This window comes from Convolutriloba macropyga, chromosome 15, assembly GCF_964194025.1.
Source record: "Convolutriloba macropyga chromosome 15, txConMacr16.3, whole genome shotgun sequence".
NCBI lineage: Eukaryota > Metazoa > Xenacoelomorpha > Acoela > Convolutidae > Convolutriloba > Convolutriloba macropyga.
In genome coordinates, this window is record NC_134482.1 from 48605464 (window position 1) to 48623688 (window position 18225).

Here is an 18225-nt window from a genome sequence, read left to right on the forward strand (position 1 = left end):
CTAATTTTTCAGAAAATTGGGATACAAATTGTTTCACTTTTCCCTTTATTATAAAAAAAAGTTCTGTTCCTTTGTTTGTATTGTAATTGCTGAATTTTCTTACTTCTAAACTGTAAACTCCCTCAGTGATATAAAAAAAGTGATAAAAAAGTTCTAAAGAATTCCAAGATCCTAGCAAGAAGTAGAGTTTGATGCGCTAAGTGTTGATATTTGAAGTCGATAGGGGTGCCAAGGATCCATTTTGTAGTCTTTTTCTGTAATTTCTCTATTGAGACCTAATGGTCTTTGCTGGGATAGCAAATTTCGCTTGCATATAAAACAATAAAAAAAGCCCCTGTAAGCGTTTAGTTAGTTCGAAAAAGATGTGCTAAATGTTTTATTTCTTTTGAGAAGACAAGTTTCTCGAATTGTTTTTTTTAGAAACTAGATCTTTTTCAATAAATAACGGTTTAACTACTTCTCCTCACTTTCCTCTACTTTTTTATATGTTTTTTCATAAAAAGTATTGTATAATGAAGTTTTTAGGAAGTTTTACATTGACACTGCTTTGGTTTTTGAAATAATTGCAAACTGAACAACTGGTTAAAAATCTAGGTTTTCTTTAGGTCGTTAAAAGCTTTGTTTGGTTCAATCTATAATTCACTCGGATACAGTGATGCTTACGGCACTGCTATTAGGTACCTCTTGTACTGCTTTTTTTCATTGATTTTTCTTAAACGAAAAAGTTGAGCTTCGTAGCTGGTTTTTTTGTTCTTTCAGTTGTTTCTTCATATAACTCAATGATTTTTAATCACCTTTCCCATCCGTAGTTTTTTTTCATTTTTTCTTTGCCTTGATTTAGTTTTTGTTCAGATGTTTCTTTTGTTATTCAAAGAGGCAAAACTGCCCTGTGCATTGTCAATTTTGGAACATTTACGTCTTATCATAGTTGCACAATTTCTAATTGTCGCACCTTCGAGTCATATCCGGTAATTTTGTATGGTTCCACATAGTCAAGACATGAACGCATTTTTTCGATCTACTTCTCAATAATTAGCATTAATTTGCAATAGTTCGAATCGTTGCCAACATTTTCCTTGGATCGTCTGACCATGGCCAATTTGTTGTGTGGATCACCCGGTTCATGTTTCCACCACCTCACCCCGGGATCACTTGATTTAATTATTTTGTTTGCTGATGACCTGCAAGTGTGAACAATGATGCTTTAGAAATGTAGTGGCGCATTTGAATACTGCTGCTCGGTATAGTTTGTCATATATTAACATGCAAAATTTCTAGAACACTGGGATAAAAATTTGGCACGACGGTTCTTGCAAGACAATATATACAAAATGGTCTAATATACGTCTCAACTTTTATCAAAACGTCTTCATTGTTCTGAGACCAAAATCTGACAGGCAGTTTAGCGAAGTTGAAAATGATGCTAATGGTTTTAGCAATCTTTTTGGGCAACTTTATTTGGTGAGAAAATAGGGGGCAAAATGCGCTGTGCGCAGTGATTTTGCCCACTTATTCAATTTAAAAAAAAACACGAAAAATGGATTTTTTTCACACTTTATTTAAAAAATTTTTGCCGTAAGAATCTTATTTTCGCCTGTAAAAATTTCTATAACACAAAAACCACCGGAAAAATCGAAAATAAAAAAAAATCGAACAGCGCGCTTTCAATCCCCTGCTAATGACACTGCCACTATTCTTTTTAATAAAAGAGTGACCAAATTTAGACATTTAGTAATCTTCCAATGATTTCCATAGGCACTGTTTAAGTCTCTATGTTAAATCATTAAATCTATTGTTAATAAAAGTAAATCTATATCTATAGAGACAACACACAGCCTACATTCTGACTAATATAATCTTTTACTTTTTATATATCATTTCATATAAAACACAAGAATTTTTTTTCTAAACATTCATTACAACATCCTTTCCATTAATTGTGTTTACATTTAGCACATTCTCATATTATTGATTTTATTGATTTTATTATTATTTGCTTTAAAAATAAGATGTCCTTTAATTACGAAACATGTGAAACTAGTGAATTGACTTTCAAGTCAAATAAACAAAACTACAAACATCAAATGATTGATATTCACGTAAAACGAGTGAAAGAAATTTTTTTGATGATGAAGATGAGGTCGAAGTTAAAGCCAACTCTCATGTTATAGCCTAGTCTAATCAGGGAACCAGCTTCGCAGATGTTGAATCTGAAGATGGTGTATCAAAATGGGTCTGTGAAAGAAGATTTAAGAAAGAAACTGGGTTACAATATCACATGAATAAACAATGTAGAGAAAGTCTAGAGTCCAGTGATGATTTTAACTTTACTACAGCCTCTAATCAGAAACAATTCCATATTGCAGAGAGCGATGATGAGTTTATTGAAGACATCAATGTTGTTGTAGATTATTTATTAGATGGGTTTATATCAATTATATCAGTTAATTATAATTTTTTGTTGTTTGTAATTATAAGAAGAAGTGACGAACAAGAAAAGAACAACAATGTAAACATTAAAACAGATGAATATATGACCACACATCTACGTAAAGGTTTAAACCAATAAATAGATCACATGAAAGAGACATTTAAAGGTCACGGTATGAAAATGAATTTATTGGAATATCTAATGTTCAGATAAACATAGAAAAAAAACGGCCATCGTTAGTGTTGTGAGTTAATCTACCTGACGTCTTAAAAACAAAATCTAAACCAATAATGGAAAAAAATAAATATATTTGATTGCGACTACTTAAACGAGCAGCAATAAATCCTGTGAGTAAAGAGGGATTCAGGGAGAATAAATATGGTAGTAATCCTGTTGATGATTGGGATGATAATGAAAGTGAACAAGATTATATAGTTAAATTGCAAAATAAACAGAAACTTTATAGGCCTACGGCCACATTTCGCCTCGAGTCATCATGTTTGACGTGAGTATCAAATAGAACTAATTGAGATAGGCTCAAAGTTTAATAAAGGTCATAAGAATATATGGTTATTAGTTGGGAAAAATCACTGCACACTAATTAAAACATAGAAGAACTACTAAAAAAGTCAGATATCACAAATACAAAATTAGGGTTTTGTGAAATATTCTCCTATTGGTTTGACTCCGAGTATAAATATAATTCACCTAAATTTTGTGTTCAAAATAAACCAAAGATCGTTTGTCCTGAAAGAAACCCATGATTTTAAAGAAAAATCAAATGCAGCAAGCTGGGTAGAATATTTTTTTGCAGATACGTAATGCTATATTAAAAGTATAAATGAGAAGATAGAAGGTAAGAATTGTAAAATATCTGATCATATACCTTTTGCTACAGGTTATTGTTTGAACGGTAGTTATAAGTCTTATTTTAGTTTTGACGTTGTTAAAGAGTTTACTCAAGATATATTAGAGATTGGAGTTATATGAAATATTGAGTTAAATGAACCAATAACATTTACGGATAAAGATAAATTTTGTCACGAAGCCAATAACTGTCATAAATGATGCCATATATGAGAAAATGAATGGAAACAAAAGGTAAGAGAGCACTGTCACGAAACAATTGATTATAGAGATCCGGCATATAATATATATCCTATATAAATTATAAGCATTATTCATACCAGTTCTAATGCTCAGAATAGATTTATTACAGTTTCCAGATTTTTACAGTTATAATAATATGTCTCTTAATAAAATGGCTTTATATGGATTTGAAAGTGAAGCAGTAAACTACTTTAAAGGGGAATAATTGTGTAATTATGAATAGAGAATCAGTTAGGTCATCTCTATCATCTATCATCACAGATACCTACAAAAGCCGCAGTTGATAGACTTAATAGAAAAAAAAGTACGAAACGACGTGAAGGTTTATCTGTAGAAAAAATGTCGAATGACCGTAGAACATTAGTTCAATCTACTTATGAAGCTAAATATGAAAACATATATAAATAACCCCCCTACACCATACTAGTCTACCTGGTTACAGATTCGATTGTTTTCCAAAAATAAGTGAAGTTGACTTAGAGTCTTGACAAGATTAACGAAAGTTAAGGGATTTCTTTGATGCTATACGAGGTGATTCTTTTGGTGTAATGGGTAATAGATAGGTTCCATGGCTTGCCACGATCGGAGCTCGTTCAACAAACGAAAAAAAATGCAGTATATTGACGCAAATAATACATATGGCTGATGCAAAAACTATCTTATAAAGACTTTAAATATCAGACTTAGCCCAGGATAAGGTGTAAAACATAGATAGTAACAGTAATTATTGTGATTTGATTTTCTGTTATTTGATTTATAAGAGTAATTGTCCAGAGAAAAATTGGTGTTTGCTAAAATTAGGTAATAATTATAAATATGAATACTCAATTCGTTTTAGAAAGCTAAATTTTTTAAGATGGGCATAAAAGTAAATGTGTTTCTTAGGATTATTAAGCTTAAAAAGATTATACTCAGGAAGATTCTATTGTACTCAATACTAAAATTAGGACTAAAGCTGAAACAGAACCAAAAAGCTTTAATTAAGTTTATGAATAATTCATTGTTTGGTAAGACCTGTGTTAAATCTTTAATATACATCGAGGAAAAGAAATCAACGGATGAGTTTGAGATACTTAAAAGTGTTAGTCAACCCAAAAGTTAAAATGTAATTAGATAGAGTTTTTGGTCTCTAGTAGAGTATCATAATGAATTTCACTGATGGAGAAGTTAGTGATTAACGTATGGATTTCAGTTTTGTGGGTATACCCTGAAAGACTAACAATAAATTTCCTGGTAAATTGAAACAAGAATTTCGTAGCTAAATTGTTGAAGAATTTATAGTTTCGAAACCATAGAATAATAGTTTCAGTTTTGGAATTCATAAAAGAAAGAAATTAGAGAAAAAAAGTAAACGTATTGATTTTCATAATGCATTAATATAATGCGAAAAATAAAAGTAACTGGAAGTAGCACAGAGGAAGTGGATGATAAAATGGTTGCAACTAATAAAACTAGGAGAATTTTAAACCAAATGATGATATAGATACTATGACAAAAATAGCGTTAGTTCTCAAATAATGAACATTACTACTGATTTAAGAAGGATTTATTAGACATGGTAATGAGTGAATACCAAACCGATATTTGAAACCGAAAAACTCAATACTGATTGCGGAAATATTAATAAATGTATCGAATGATATATTGAATTACACATATATGTATAGAAAATGAGTAATCTAGAATCAATATTAGAATTAAACAACTTAGAAAAAGAAAATACAAAAGAAATAGATTAAAAGATTAATTAAGATAATGAGATTATTATGGTAACTCAAAAGAGTTATTTGATCCAATAACTAAAACCAACAATGAAAGTGCAAAGAACAAATTATCAAATCAAAAATAGAAGATAGCATTAATATTATGCCCCAGAAGAAAGCATTAATATTTTAAAAGGATTGGGGATAACCGCTTTGGGGGAACTGCTTCTCAGATAGAAATTTCATTACCTTTAACTATACCTGATTACAAAAGAGAAGAGTTTACTGTCGATAATGAGATGAGTATTCTAATAGAGATGGCAAAACAAAGAAATAAACAATTAGATTGAAAACAATTTGATTCGTCCTCACACAAAAAAAAATAATTGGAGTAGTGCTTCTCAAACACCTAATGGTATACAAGTAAAAGCTAATATCCATGAGTTCACAAAAGGTTCCAATGTGTTTTTCACTGAGAGAGATGTAACGGTACAAGATTTGAAAAAGTAAGGAACTTAAAATAAAAAAGTTTCTGCGGGGTATAGTTTATATACAAAAAGGAATCCTAAGAGTTACAGATCAAAAGTTACCAGAAAAATCACAAGTAGTATTGAACGATTAAGCAGGGATAAAGTCCGTTCACCAAGAGAAAAAATTAGTAGTGATGACTCAAATTCTCGACCAGAATGAAGCTTCTCGACTCCAAAGAGTTTTAGAAGAAGAAATTGGTATTAGAAGGTGGTGGTCTAACTAACACTAATCCTAACCAATTAGTAGAATTACTTATACTATAGACAAAGATGGACACGACGAATTACTCGATGGGATGTTAAAGGTATCTAAACAACTACTATCAATGAACGTAATTACTGAAGAGGAACTGGACAAATTCAAAATTATTGATGGTAAATTAAAACAACATCAATTAGCTAAGCAAGTGTCCTCTCCAGAAATAACAACGTTTAGAAGAGAAAGAATTATACCAATAGTTATACAAAGTTGATTATAGCCTGCCGACTTCATTGATTATCTTCTTTATGTAGGTACAAATATAAATATAAAATTCTTTTAACAGTCAAAATTTTTTTCTAAAAATATGATTGCGCTAAATTTTTAATGAATAAATCTGGTCTATATATATATATATATATATATATATATATATATATATACATATATATAACAAATGACTTTGTTGAGACTTCATTTGAAAGTAGAACAGCACAAAAATCATGGGATGATAGATATAATGATTTTGTTAATAGAACATTTCCATCTTCACTCAAGGAAAGACAAGTTTATACTCTAGTAATCTAGTGATCTAAATGCTGTTTTTATAGAAAAATTTTAAAAAAAAAACATTATTACGTATACTTAATTTGATTAACAAACAAAATTGACGATAATGTAAGAAACAATGATAAATATAAAATACTTTCAAAAGTTACAGTTTTAATTGGAATTGGAAAACAGAATCATTTAAAACTAAGGAAATTTCAAGAAGACAACCGTCAACTTAAAAAATTCTGCGAAGCAGTTTCATTGTTATAAAGAGGTTCAAGATTAAAAGGTAAAAATGATTAAAAGGTTTAAAGATTTTAATAGTGAGATAATAGAAGGCAAATATTATGAACAAGTGAATTCAAATTCTAATTCAAATTTGAATCTAATAATGAGGTTTTAGAGTCACTTGTTATAGACCTCCGGTCATAAGCCAGCTAGCTGGCTTGTTCCCATATGTAAATAACGACAAAAAAAGGATCAAACAAAATAAACAATGAACAATAAGAAGTAACATTCATTTATCCAAAAAAACATGTCAAGAGGTAACATTATAAATGGTAGTGTAGGGTAAAATAATAATAATAACAACTTTTTAGAAAAAAAAAGTTGGGTCAACAACAGAAGATATTCATTAATCAGGTAATGCACTAGAAAAGAATCGAAGAAAGCGCACATCGCGACAAGAAACATTTCCTTTTGCCACTGGTACGTTTCGCAAAAATCTTTAAACAAAGTCTTTTCGATATGATTTTTTGCAAGCAGGGCTATTTTTTTCATCACCAAAATCTTTGAACGTTGAGTTATATAGGGAAACAATTGCATTAAAAAAGCAGTTCTGTATGTTTTTAGTTTTGGTATCAGATTGCAGAAGTAGCTGTTTGTCCGTTTGTTTCTAGTTACTTCAAGGTTTCGGTACTTATTTTTCCGAGATGCTGGTAGATGAAACCAAGCAACAACAAATTAACAATAAGAAAGGCACATCGATTACTCCTACAAGTTATGGATAGCAATAATTTGAATAATAAACAAATGCTTATGACCATACCAACACCAACTAATAGAGACTCAAATTCTCGACGAGAGTGAAGCATCTCGACCTCGAAGAGGTTTAGAAGAAGAAATTGGTATTAGAAGGTGCTGGTCTAACTAACACTAATCCTAACCAATTAGTAAAATTACTTAAAATTTAGAAAAAGATGGACACGACGGATTACTCGATGGGATGTTAAAGGTATCTAAACAACTACTATCAATGAACGTAATTACTGAAAAGCAACTGAACAATTTCAAAATTATTGATGGCAAATTAAAACAGCATCAATTAGCTAAATAAGTGTTCTCTCCAGAAATAACAACGTTTAGAAGAGAAAGAATTATAGCAATAGTTATACAAAGTTGATTATAGCCTGCCGACTTCATTGATTATCTTCTTTATGTAGGCACAAAAATAAATAAAAAGTTCTTTTAACAGTCAAAAGTTTTTTCTAAAAATATGTTTGCGCTAAAATTTTAATGAATAAATCTGGTATATTTATGTATATATATAACCAATGACTTTATTGAGACTTCATTTGAAAATAGAACAGCACAAAAATCATGGGATTATAGATATAATGATATTGTTAATGGAACAATTCCATCTTCACTCAAGGAAATACAAGTTTATACTCAAAATCTAGTGCTCTAAATGCTGTTTTTATAGAAAGATTTAATAAAGCATTATTACATATACTTAATTTGATTAACAAACAAAATTGACGATCATGTAAGAAATAATGATAAATATAAAATACTTTTAAAAATTACAACTTTAATTGGAATTGGAATACAGAGTTATTTAAAACTGAAAAATTTCAAGAAGACAACTGGCAACTTAAAAAATTATGCGAAGCAATTTTGTTGTTATAAAGAGGTTCAAGATTAAAAGGTTAAAATGATTAAAAGGTTTAAAGATTTTAATAGTGAGATAATAGAAGGCAAATATTATGAACAATTGAATTCAAATTCTAAATCAAATTTGAATCTAATAATGAAGTTTAAGAGTCACTTGTTGTTATAGACCTCAGGTCATAAGCCAGCTAGCTGGCTTGTCCCTTATGTAAATAACGACAAGAAAAGGATCAAACAAAGTAAACAATGAACAAAAAAGTAACATTCATTTATCCAAAAAACAATGTCAAGAAGTAACATTATCAATGGTAGTGTAGGGTAAAATAATAATAATAACAACTTTTTAGAAAAAATTAAAGATGGGTAAATAACAGAAGATTTTAGTTAATCAGGTAATGCACTAGAAAAGAATCAAAGAAAGCGCAAATCGCGCCAAGAAACATTTCCTTTTGCCACTGGTACGTTTCGCAAAAATCTTTAAACAAAGTCTTTTCGATTGATTGTTTGCAAGTAGGGCTATTTTTTTCATCACCGAAATCTTTGAACGTTGAGTTATATAAGGAAACAACTGTATTAAAAAAGCAGTTCTGCATGTATTTAGTTTTTGGTATTAGATTGCAGAAGTAGCTGTTTGCCGGTTTGTTTCTAGTTACTTCAAAGTTTGGGTACTTAATTTTCCGAGACGCCGGTAGATGACACCAAGCAACAACAAATTAACTATAAGAAAGGCACATCGATTACTCCTAGAAGTTAAGGATAGTAATAATTTGAACAATAAACAAATGCTTATGACCATACCAATACCAACTAATATTAGGGTTGCTTTTAACAAAGAGTATTGTGACCATAACTTATTATCTACTAAAACAAAGAAGTCAACCATGTAATTAAAAAACGAACTGACAAAAGGTGAATTTGATAAAGGTACTCTAAAAACACAACAACTAATTGAAGTTCTTGTCGAAGAAGAACTATGTGATAAATTTATTAAATCGACAAATAAGGTTACAAATACAGTTAATTTTTGTTATAAAGTTGCTTTAGACACAATAAAAAAATCAATTAGTTCAAGAATTTCATAATAAATTTAATCAAACTACTAATAATTTTCAGTTCAGCGATGCTTGTGTTGATAGATGGAGAGCGCTAATAATTGATCTTTTAATAATAAACAAAAACTGTAATTCAATTTTTAAAAACGATACTATTAAAAAGTAATCTGGTTAATGAAAAAACAAGCGAGATCTGAAAGGCATTATTTCTTTAAGCAAAGAGACTAAGTGAAAGAAATCGAGAGTTATTTTACTAATGAAAATGGATGAATCCGCAAACAGTTTATAATACAACCTAGTACACCGAGTTCAAATCTGTTTCACCCAAATTGTCTACAATAATAGAAATGATTTTAAATGTGAAGGTTTTAGCTAATGGAAATTTTAAGAACAATTTTAATACTATGAAAAAAAGTTAGAAATTATTATTAAAATGAACATTGAATTATACTTAGAAGTTAATTAGTTATTATAATTATATTAACAAGGCTGAGATAAAAAGAGTTTTGTATTATTTTCGATAGCAACAACAAAATCAGTTTCAAGTTTCATTAACACGTATTTTGTTAAATTCCTCTATACCAGAAATATCTGCAACAGCAACTCTATGTGTTTTACTATCAAAAACATATAATACGGAATTAAGAAAGAAAATAAGAAAGTAATCGCAAATGTATGTTCTATACAAAGAGTTCAGTGAAACGTTTGTTCTACTATACGACAAAACAAAGCATGATAAAAAAGTAATGAATATAATGAAATAGTTAACATATATATGAACTAGTTTACATAGTTAGTATATGAAGATTATAATATTGAAAAGAAAATTGAGTTAGGTGCTTTTTTAAAATAAAGTTTTAATATTAACAATCTATTTGATTGTGAAACATATAAGAACACCCGTAGAAAAATTTAAAGTTAATGTAAATGTCAAAATCAAAAAAAATATCACAATTTAAGAATAGTATTACATTTAAACATAATGCTAGTTTTAATATTAAAAGGGAAATTAATTTAATATTAATATTAACAATTAAATCAAAATTATATGTTAGTGTTACAGTTAGCATTAATCTATTTTTCTTCCAACCAACAACATGCATGGACATGCAAGCAACACAACAACAACGCAAATTCAACTTTAACACAGCAGTCTTAAATTTCCTTACAATTTTTGCAGATATCAAAAGTTATCGAGCCGCTTTATATTCATTTAGAATCAATGTTATTAATGCAGATCCGACTTTACTTGATAAACGGCTTCCATTCTCTTTAATACCACGTAAACCTTTGATCAAGATGCTCGATTCAGTTCACGGCAACCAAAGGAATGCCCCAGATCTTTTAACTTTGGCAAAACCTATTACTGATATACTTTTGTACTATGATGAGAAATTAGTACAAGAGATTTCAATAGTTGAAGACAGACTTCTACTGACATTAGCAATGGCAATAGCCTCTAGCCAGACAGTGTTTGAATTTTACTGTTCAAATATAATCCCTCTGCCCCAAATGGACTTTGTTGACGCAATACAATGGGTAAGTGAGGGAGAACACCTAGCAATCCTCGTGTCTACCAACCCTCAAGCTTCACCATGTCATTACTGCATTGAAATCGTATGACACATAAAAGGTTGCATTACCAAACCCAGGTAGAGCACAGTACATTGGATACAGAGTTTGGCTTCTAACATCAGCTTCAATTGGTTTTACCCATAGTGAGGTTGCTATAAAAGGAACTGGCCGACGAACCAATATTCCTCATACAGGTTGTAACATCTGTTTAATCACATTAAAATGCAGACATACCAAATTCAGCGACCAGAGTAAGATTGGAGCCTGTTTAAAAAGTTTTCAGTACCTCCCAGCAAAGAGAATTAATGTTAAACTGCCTGACCGATTTCCACACTTAAACGATTCAATGCTTATCATTGATGAACTTCCAAAATGGAGCTGGCACTGAGTGAAACCTTGATTTGCTGAGGAAATTGAAAACAGTATTTATCGACTCCAAGTCATGTAAGCCAGCATTAATCAACAAACTTGAATCCTATGTTCCTATCAGGCTTTCTCTGTCACTAACAATCATTGTCCTCATTGGAAACTTAGCCTTACAAATCCTCTTTATGTATTTATACAAGAAGATAGCCTTAGTACGACGAATTTTACATAGTTTTATCCGGCTAAGTGGAACAAATAGACCCCGAAATTCCAATACAAAAACACCTGAAAGCAGACGTAGTAGCAGATTTGACGAAACAACTCCAGAACCCACCAACAGTTATATAACTAGAAGACATGGGAGCGTTAAAACGACAACCAAGACGACACTCAATGCCCGCAACATCAACCATGTCACTCAATACAATTAAGAGCTTTGATACAGAAGACGAACAGAACCACGAAGTTTTCGCCCGAAATGTCCGAAATAGTTCGAAAAGTAATTATCTTATTTCCCATTAAGTCTCATTCTAACCACAAAGTCCTATTCATCAGTGCTTCAAAAATGCAAAACAGTGCTAAACTCATGAAAATAACCAGAGCTTTAAACCATTCATTTAACCAGTAAATTTATACTATTGTATCTTCTTGAAAACTACAGCTCTCATTCAGTGAAGTTAATCATGCTACTTCCAATGCTAATTCCAAGCCTTTCTCGCAATCCTAACTTTCACTTATAAGTTATTCTTATTCTCCAGAATTAGTCCATCTTTACTATCACAGCATTCCTTAAACAACCTTAACTCTTATCTTGCGTTAACTTTGCTGACATTAATCCTAAATGAAGTTTGTCTACACTTAAACTTTATTTCTCTTTAATTTATAATTGTCTTTAATTTTAATGCTTTTGTTCAAACCACTTTTCTAAGAAAACATAGTCTGGGTGGCTCCAGCAAAAACTTATGTATAATCTTATATCGGTGCAGATTGTATATGTTTCGTAAAAAAAATGTCAAACCCAGTTCCTTCTATAAGTTTTCGTGGAAAATTTCGATTAATTCCGGCAGTTTCACGCCCCTATTTTGCGCCTCATTATTCTGTGATGATTGTTCTTTAAAAATCCATAAAAAGTGCTGTAATTTAGTTCACATTCAGATTCAGATAGTTCCCAAGGCCATATTTAGCCAATATTTCTATCTAATCCTGAACCCCTTATTTCTTTTTGTTTACTAAGAACATCTGCAGATTGACAGTTTACAGATAAGCATATCAAGTACCTAAAAGCCTCAATTTTTAATTTTTTACGTTCCCTGGCGATGAATTTGTATTATTGGTAAATAACTACAAGAGAAAATATGTACTATGTGAAGTAGGTATGCTGATATGCTAATAAAATGCGTGCTAATTTGTTGGAAGTTGTGTATGTACTTAACAAACAACAAGAGATGTAAAACACCCGGAAGATCAGTAAACTGTCCTACTTGAACATCAGTAGATGTTTGCGAATGACCAATACATATTGAGGTAGAACTCTGCGGAACGCTCAATCACAAGAACAACGGAGAACCAGCCTGATTATCGCTCTATAACCAAAATTGATAAAAAGCTTTCAATTATTTATTCTACCTTTGAAAATTTTGTTGTAATTTTGTTAATATATTTACAGATGGAACTGGAAATTCTTTATTTAAAAGTTAAGTTATAACAGACTCTGACAGAACCTGAATAGAACAGTGACGAGCTATTAAAATACAAGGTATTTAGTGCATATATCACGCAGTTGAACTGCTCAACAGAAGGCTATTACTAGCTAGTTTCATCCAAATTACATCCGCTGGAAATTGCACTATGAAACAACAAAATAAGTCGTTGTACAAAGCTCGACATTTCTAGTTAGTTACACAGAATATTGATCTCTAAAACACCGGGACAATAACTCTAAACTTTACTGCGTAACACCTACCTTCCAAAAAGTTCTTTCTGTTGCCTTTATTTGAGTTATTCTTTCTTTAAGTTATTCTTATTCTCCAGAATTAGTCCATCTCTACTATCACAGCATTCCTTAAACAACCTTAACTCTTATCTTGCGTTAACTTTGCTCACTTTAATCCTAAATGAAGTTTGTCTACACTTAAACTTTTTTCTCTTTAATTTATAATTGTCTTTAATTTTAATGCTTTTGTTCAAACCACTTTTCTAAGAAAACATAGTCTGGGTGGCTCCAGCAAAAACTTATGTACAATCTTATATCGGTGCAGATTTTATATGTTTCATAAAAAAATGTCAAACCCAGTTCCTTCTATAAGTTTTCGTGGAAAATTTTGATTAATTCCGGCAGTTTCCCGCCCCTATTTCTCGCCTCATTATTCTGTGATGATTGTCCTTTAAAAATCCATAAAAAGTGCTGTAATTTAGTTCACATTCAGATTCAGATAGTTCTCAAGGCCATATTTAGCCAATAATTCTATCTAATCCTGAACCCCTTATTTCTTTTTGTTTACTAAAAACATCTGCAGATTGACAGTTTACAGATAAGCATATCAAGTACCTAAAAGCCTCAATTTTTAATTTTTTACGTTCCCTGGCGATGAATTTGTATTATTGGTAAATAACTACAAGAGAAAATATGTACTATGTGAACTAGGTATGCTGATATGCTGATAAAATGCGTGCTAATTTGGAAGTTGTGTATGTACTTAACAAACAACAAGAGATGTAAAACACCCGGAAGATCAGTAAACTGTCCTACTTGAAGATCAGTAGATGTTTGCGAATGACCAATACATATTGAGGTAGAACTCTGTGGAACGGTCAATCACAAGAACAACGGAGAACCAGCCTGATTATCGCTCTATAACCAAAATTGATAAAAAGCTTTCAATTATTTATTCTACCTTTGAAAATTTTGTTGTAATTTTGTTAATATATTTACAGATGGAACTGGAAATTCTTTATTTAAAAGTTAAGTTATAACAGACTCTGAGAGAACCTGAATAGAACAGTGACGAGCTATTAAAATACAAGGTATTTAGTGCATATATCACGCAGTTGAACTGCTCAACAGAAGGCTATTACTAGCTAGTTTCATCCAAATTACATCCGCTGGAAATTGCACTATGAAACAACAAAATAAGTCGTTGTACAAAGCTCGACATTTCTAGTTAGTTACTCAGAATATTGATCTCTAAAACACCGGGACAATAACTCTAAACTTTACTGCGTAACACCTACCTTCCAAAAAGTTCTTTCTGTTGTCTTTATTTGCTGTTCATGTTAATTAAACAAAGTTTTCATATATAACTCTGCCACTGCCGGTCCCAAGCCCGGAATGAAAAAGGAGGAGGGTAAAAATGCGTATCATTCTGGAAAACCTCGAAAGTCGGCTTTTTAGCTTGAATTGAGATAGTTTCGACACTACATCAGCTAGTTTATGTCAAAAACCAATTTTTCGTACGTTTGGAACCGACAAAAACCGACGCTTCGTACGTTTAAAACCGACGAAAATCGACACTTCGTTGCTTTAAAACCAACGAAAACCGACACTTCGTACGTTTTAAACCGACGAAACCCGACTTTTTTCAAGTTTTGAAACCCACGAAAAAATACCGACGCAGTCCGATCAAAACAACGAAAAAACGAAAGGGCTTTGATCGGCTTTGGCGAAGCGAGACCAACGAAAACCGACAATTCCTTAGGTTTGAATCAGATGAAATTCTCAAAACTGGAACATATAAGAAAATTCCATAAAAGTTCCATAAAATCAGACCGCTGATGAAGATGATATCAATTTTATATTGCAAGCTTCCAAGTTAATAAACTTTTAAAGTAAGGGGCCGAAAAAGGAAAACGTGTTTTCGTTCCTTTCTCAAGTGGTTACCTCCTTGTTATATTTTTTGAATGTCGCCTTAGAAACCAGTCCTCATATATATATATATATATATATATATATATATATATATATTTTCGCAACTGAAATGATTGAGGTAACAATTAGGAAGGGCTACAATTTATATAATCATTTAATTACCAGAACAATTTCATATACTAATTCTTCGATTGTTTCTCCTGGTTTGAGCATTTCATTTTTTGTTTGCATCTCTCTACTTCTTTCTCACCCTATTTTGACTTCATTGAGTGATCAACCGAACGCCAACGGAGAGTTTAAAAGTGAAAGTCGCCTGAAGTATTATGGAAAATGAACAGAAAATATATTTGGAAAAAGGAAATGGAAGAGGAAGTTATAAATTGGTTTGCCCAGCAACTTAGATTGCCATCAACCCATTATCTTTTAAATCGGTTAATCATGATATCACCGTTAAAATGGAAATATGTATCCGAAAAGTGGATTTGGCGGTTTTTACAAGGAACTTGATGAGTCCTGCGAACATTTCTCTTCTTTTACGTTTCTGTTTTGTTAAATGAATTTGCAAATAGAACAAAAGCCCACAATGCGATTTAACTTCCACTAAATACCTGTGGAGAGTGTGAAACTGCCGTCGGGATCCATGGCCATCATAACAGTAGTCGCAGGGAATCCGCCTCTTCTTCCACTGTCGTCAAATGTGTGGTTGCTTCTGATTGAACTTTCGATGGTGTGGGTACGACTGAATGATCCATTTGAATTCTGAGAGTATCCACCGAGAGATCGATTGTCGGCCATGATAACAATAAGAGAAGAAATAATGTCAACAAATCTCTTATCACAAACCTCGTGTGATTGATAAATTTTATACAAATAGTTTCATAGTTATGAAGGCAAAAAATTGTTCATAACGTTTTACGGTGCTGCATGTTCACATAATGCATTTTGGCTAAAAAATTGTATTTGTTCAATCCTCTCGTCAAGGCCATATGAGTACAAAAACAACGTTAATTATGTGGTTGCGACGAACGAATCTAAAAATAATCATAGCAGGAATAGTCCTGACCTACAATTCAATGAACTTTCATTAACTAAACAAAAAATTAGTTACAGAATGGAATTTACAGGATTGGAAAAAATATTTAGAAAAAAATTCTATCAAAAAATTCAAGAAAAAAAGCAGTAAATTGTTCTATTGGTTGAATTAAACGGCATTACCGTTCATTTAGCACAGATTGTGCTCAATTAATAGCTGAGAGAGATTTAAGGGAAAAGTTGGATCAGAAGTTGCATCAAATAAACGCACAACAAAAATTCAGTCAAATCACACTAAATTATTAAGGTTCCTTTTAACCACTGAAAAAAAATAAAATACTCATCAGAACCTGTTGAGTGATTTTTGATGTTTTCACAATTACACATTTCTCAGGAAAAAAATTAACCAGTGCGACCTTCATTTATACATATTAAAAATTTTTGTCTTGCAAAACAAAGTATACTTGATCGTAAAACGATTTGATATTTTAGATCCCACAGTGTGGTACATACTCATGGATAACCATTCGTTGTTTACTATATTACTCTTTCGTTCTATATCATTTGGTTGACATTAGTTCTATATAAATCTAGAGCTAAGACACTCTCCTCTATGTCGTTATCCACTACATTATATTATGCAATTGTCTCTCCATACCACTTACAATTGATAAGAAAGAAAAAAGGGCTTAACCAACCGCAGATGACGTAGAGCGAAACTAATTAAAGTCTTTTCTAAACTCTCGTCAATCCTAAAGCGTTTGCATTGTTCATTCGACAGCCTTTGATTAATTTATGTTATGGCGCAGTGAGAAAAAGGTATCATACGGCCTTGGAACATATTCCATTCTGCAAACGACCAAGTAAGTTCGAATCTACATACTATATGTGAAAAATGGAGACCCCAAGCGAAGCTGGTTTTCACGGCAAGATTTAACATAGTACTGGAAAATCTTAAATAACCACGGGCAACTGCAGTTATATATCTTCAAGCTCCAACAGAAGAGGAAACAATTGACCAGGCAGCAGAAACCTCAGAGCGCGACAGACTTACCCGCAACGCTATGAACAAAGCTAAACTTTACTGTCGGCACTTTTCTCCGTCTTACAAATGCGAACACTTTTGCAACAAGTCAAACTCAATAAGTGAAAAAAATCAGTCAAGTTAACAAAAACGTAGCGTCAAAATTTTGTCACTCTCGTCTAAAAATTGAACCATTTTTTTTTCAAAGAAGAGCAAATTGTTAACCAAAGATATGCGTAACTGTTGTTCATAATATTCATCTTTGACTTTTCTGCATAAATGTTTTCTTTTTTATATGTTTTGGTGTGGGCTCAGAGTTTCCAAGAAGTTAACGAGTATTTAACTTTCTTAGGACTGTCAGAAGCATCAACAGCTAACATCATAGTTACGACAGCAACACAAAAAAAATTTGATATAAATCATTCAATAAATGCAATTATATGTTACAACAGCACCATTCAATAAATGTGACCAATGACAATCATCATGGAAAAAAAAAACATTTTAATTTTTTAATCACTTATTGTAATGTTTTTTTTAATCTCTCCAAAAAGACAGCGTCAAGGTCACTATAGGTTGAGTATAACCCTACACTAAGTTGTTTAAGTAACGATTTAAATTGTTTATTTTAAACCTCACTTCCTCCTTTCAATCTACAATTTTACTGGTGTTGTACCGCCTCCTAGAAGAATTGGGCTAAAATAAGTGTAAAAGATGTACCTGTTTTACTTTTCGAAGGTAAAGTTTTTCGAAATCAGGTATCTGTTTTACTTTTCAAAACTAATGCCAAAGCATACATTGCGAAAAATCTTTTACTGTTAGTATACTTTATAAATGTTTTTGAGTTTGCGTTGAGATGCAGACCACGTTTTGTCTTCATACAATTGTTTTAT

General features: G+C 31.4%; 1 protein-coding gene across 1 annotated transcript in view; it reads right to left on the reverse strand.

Annotated features, from left to right (window-relative positions):
• The window catches only part of LOC142354232 (uncharacterized), a 30581-nt gene extending 14510 nt beyond the window's left edge, over nucleotides 1–16071 (reverse strand). The window contains exon 1 of the mRNA XM_075406483.1: nucleotides 15885–16071. Coding sequence (XP_075262598.1) covers nucleotides 15885–16071 — 187 coding nt within the window. The remainder of the gene's footprint in view (nucleotides 1–15884) is intronic.
• Nucleotides 16072–18225: the final 2154 nt, after the last annotated feature.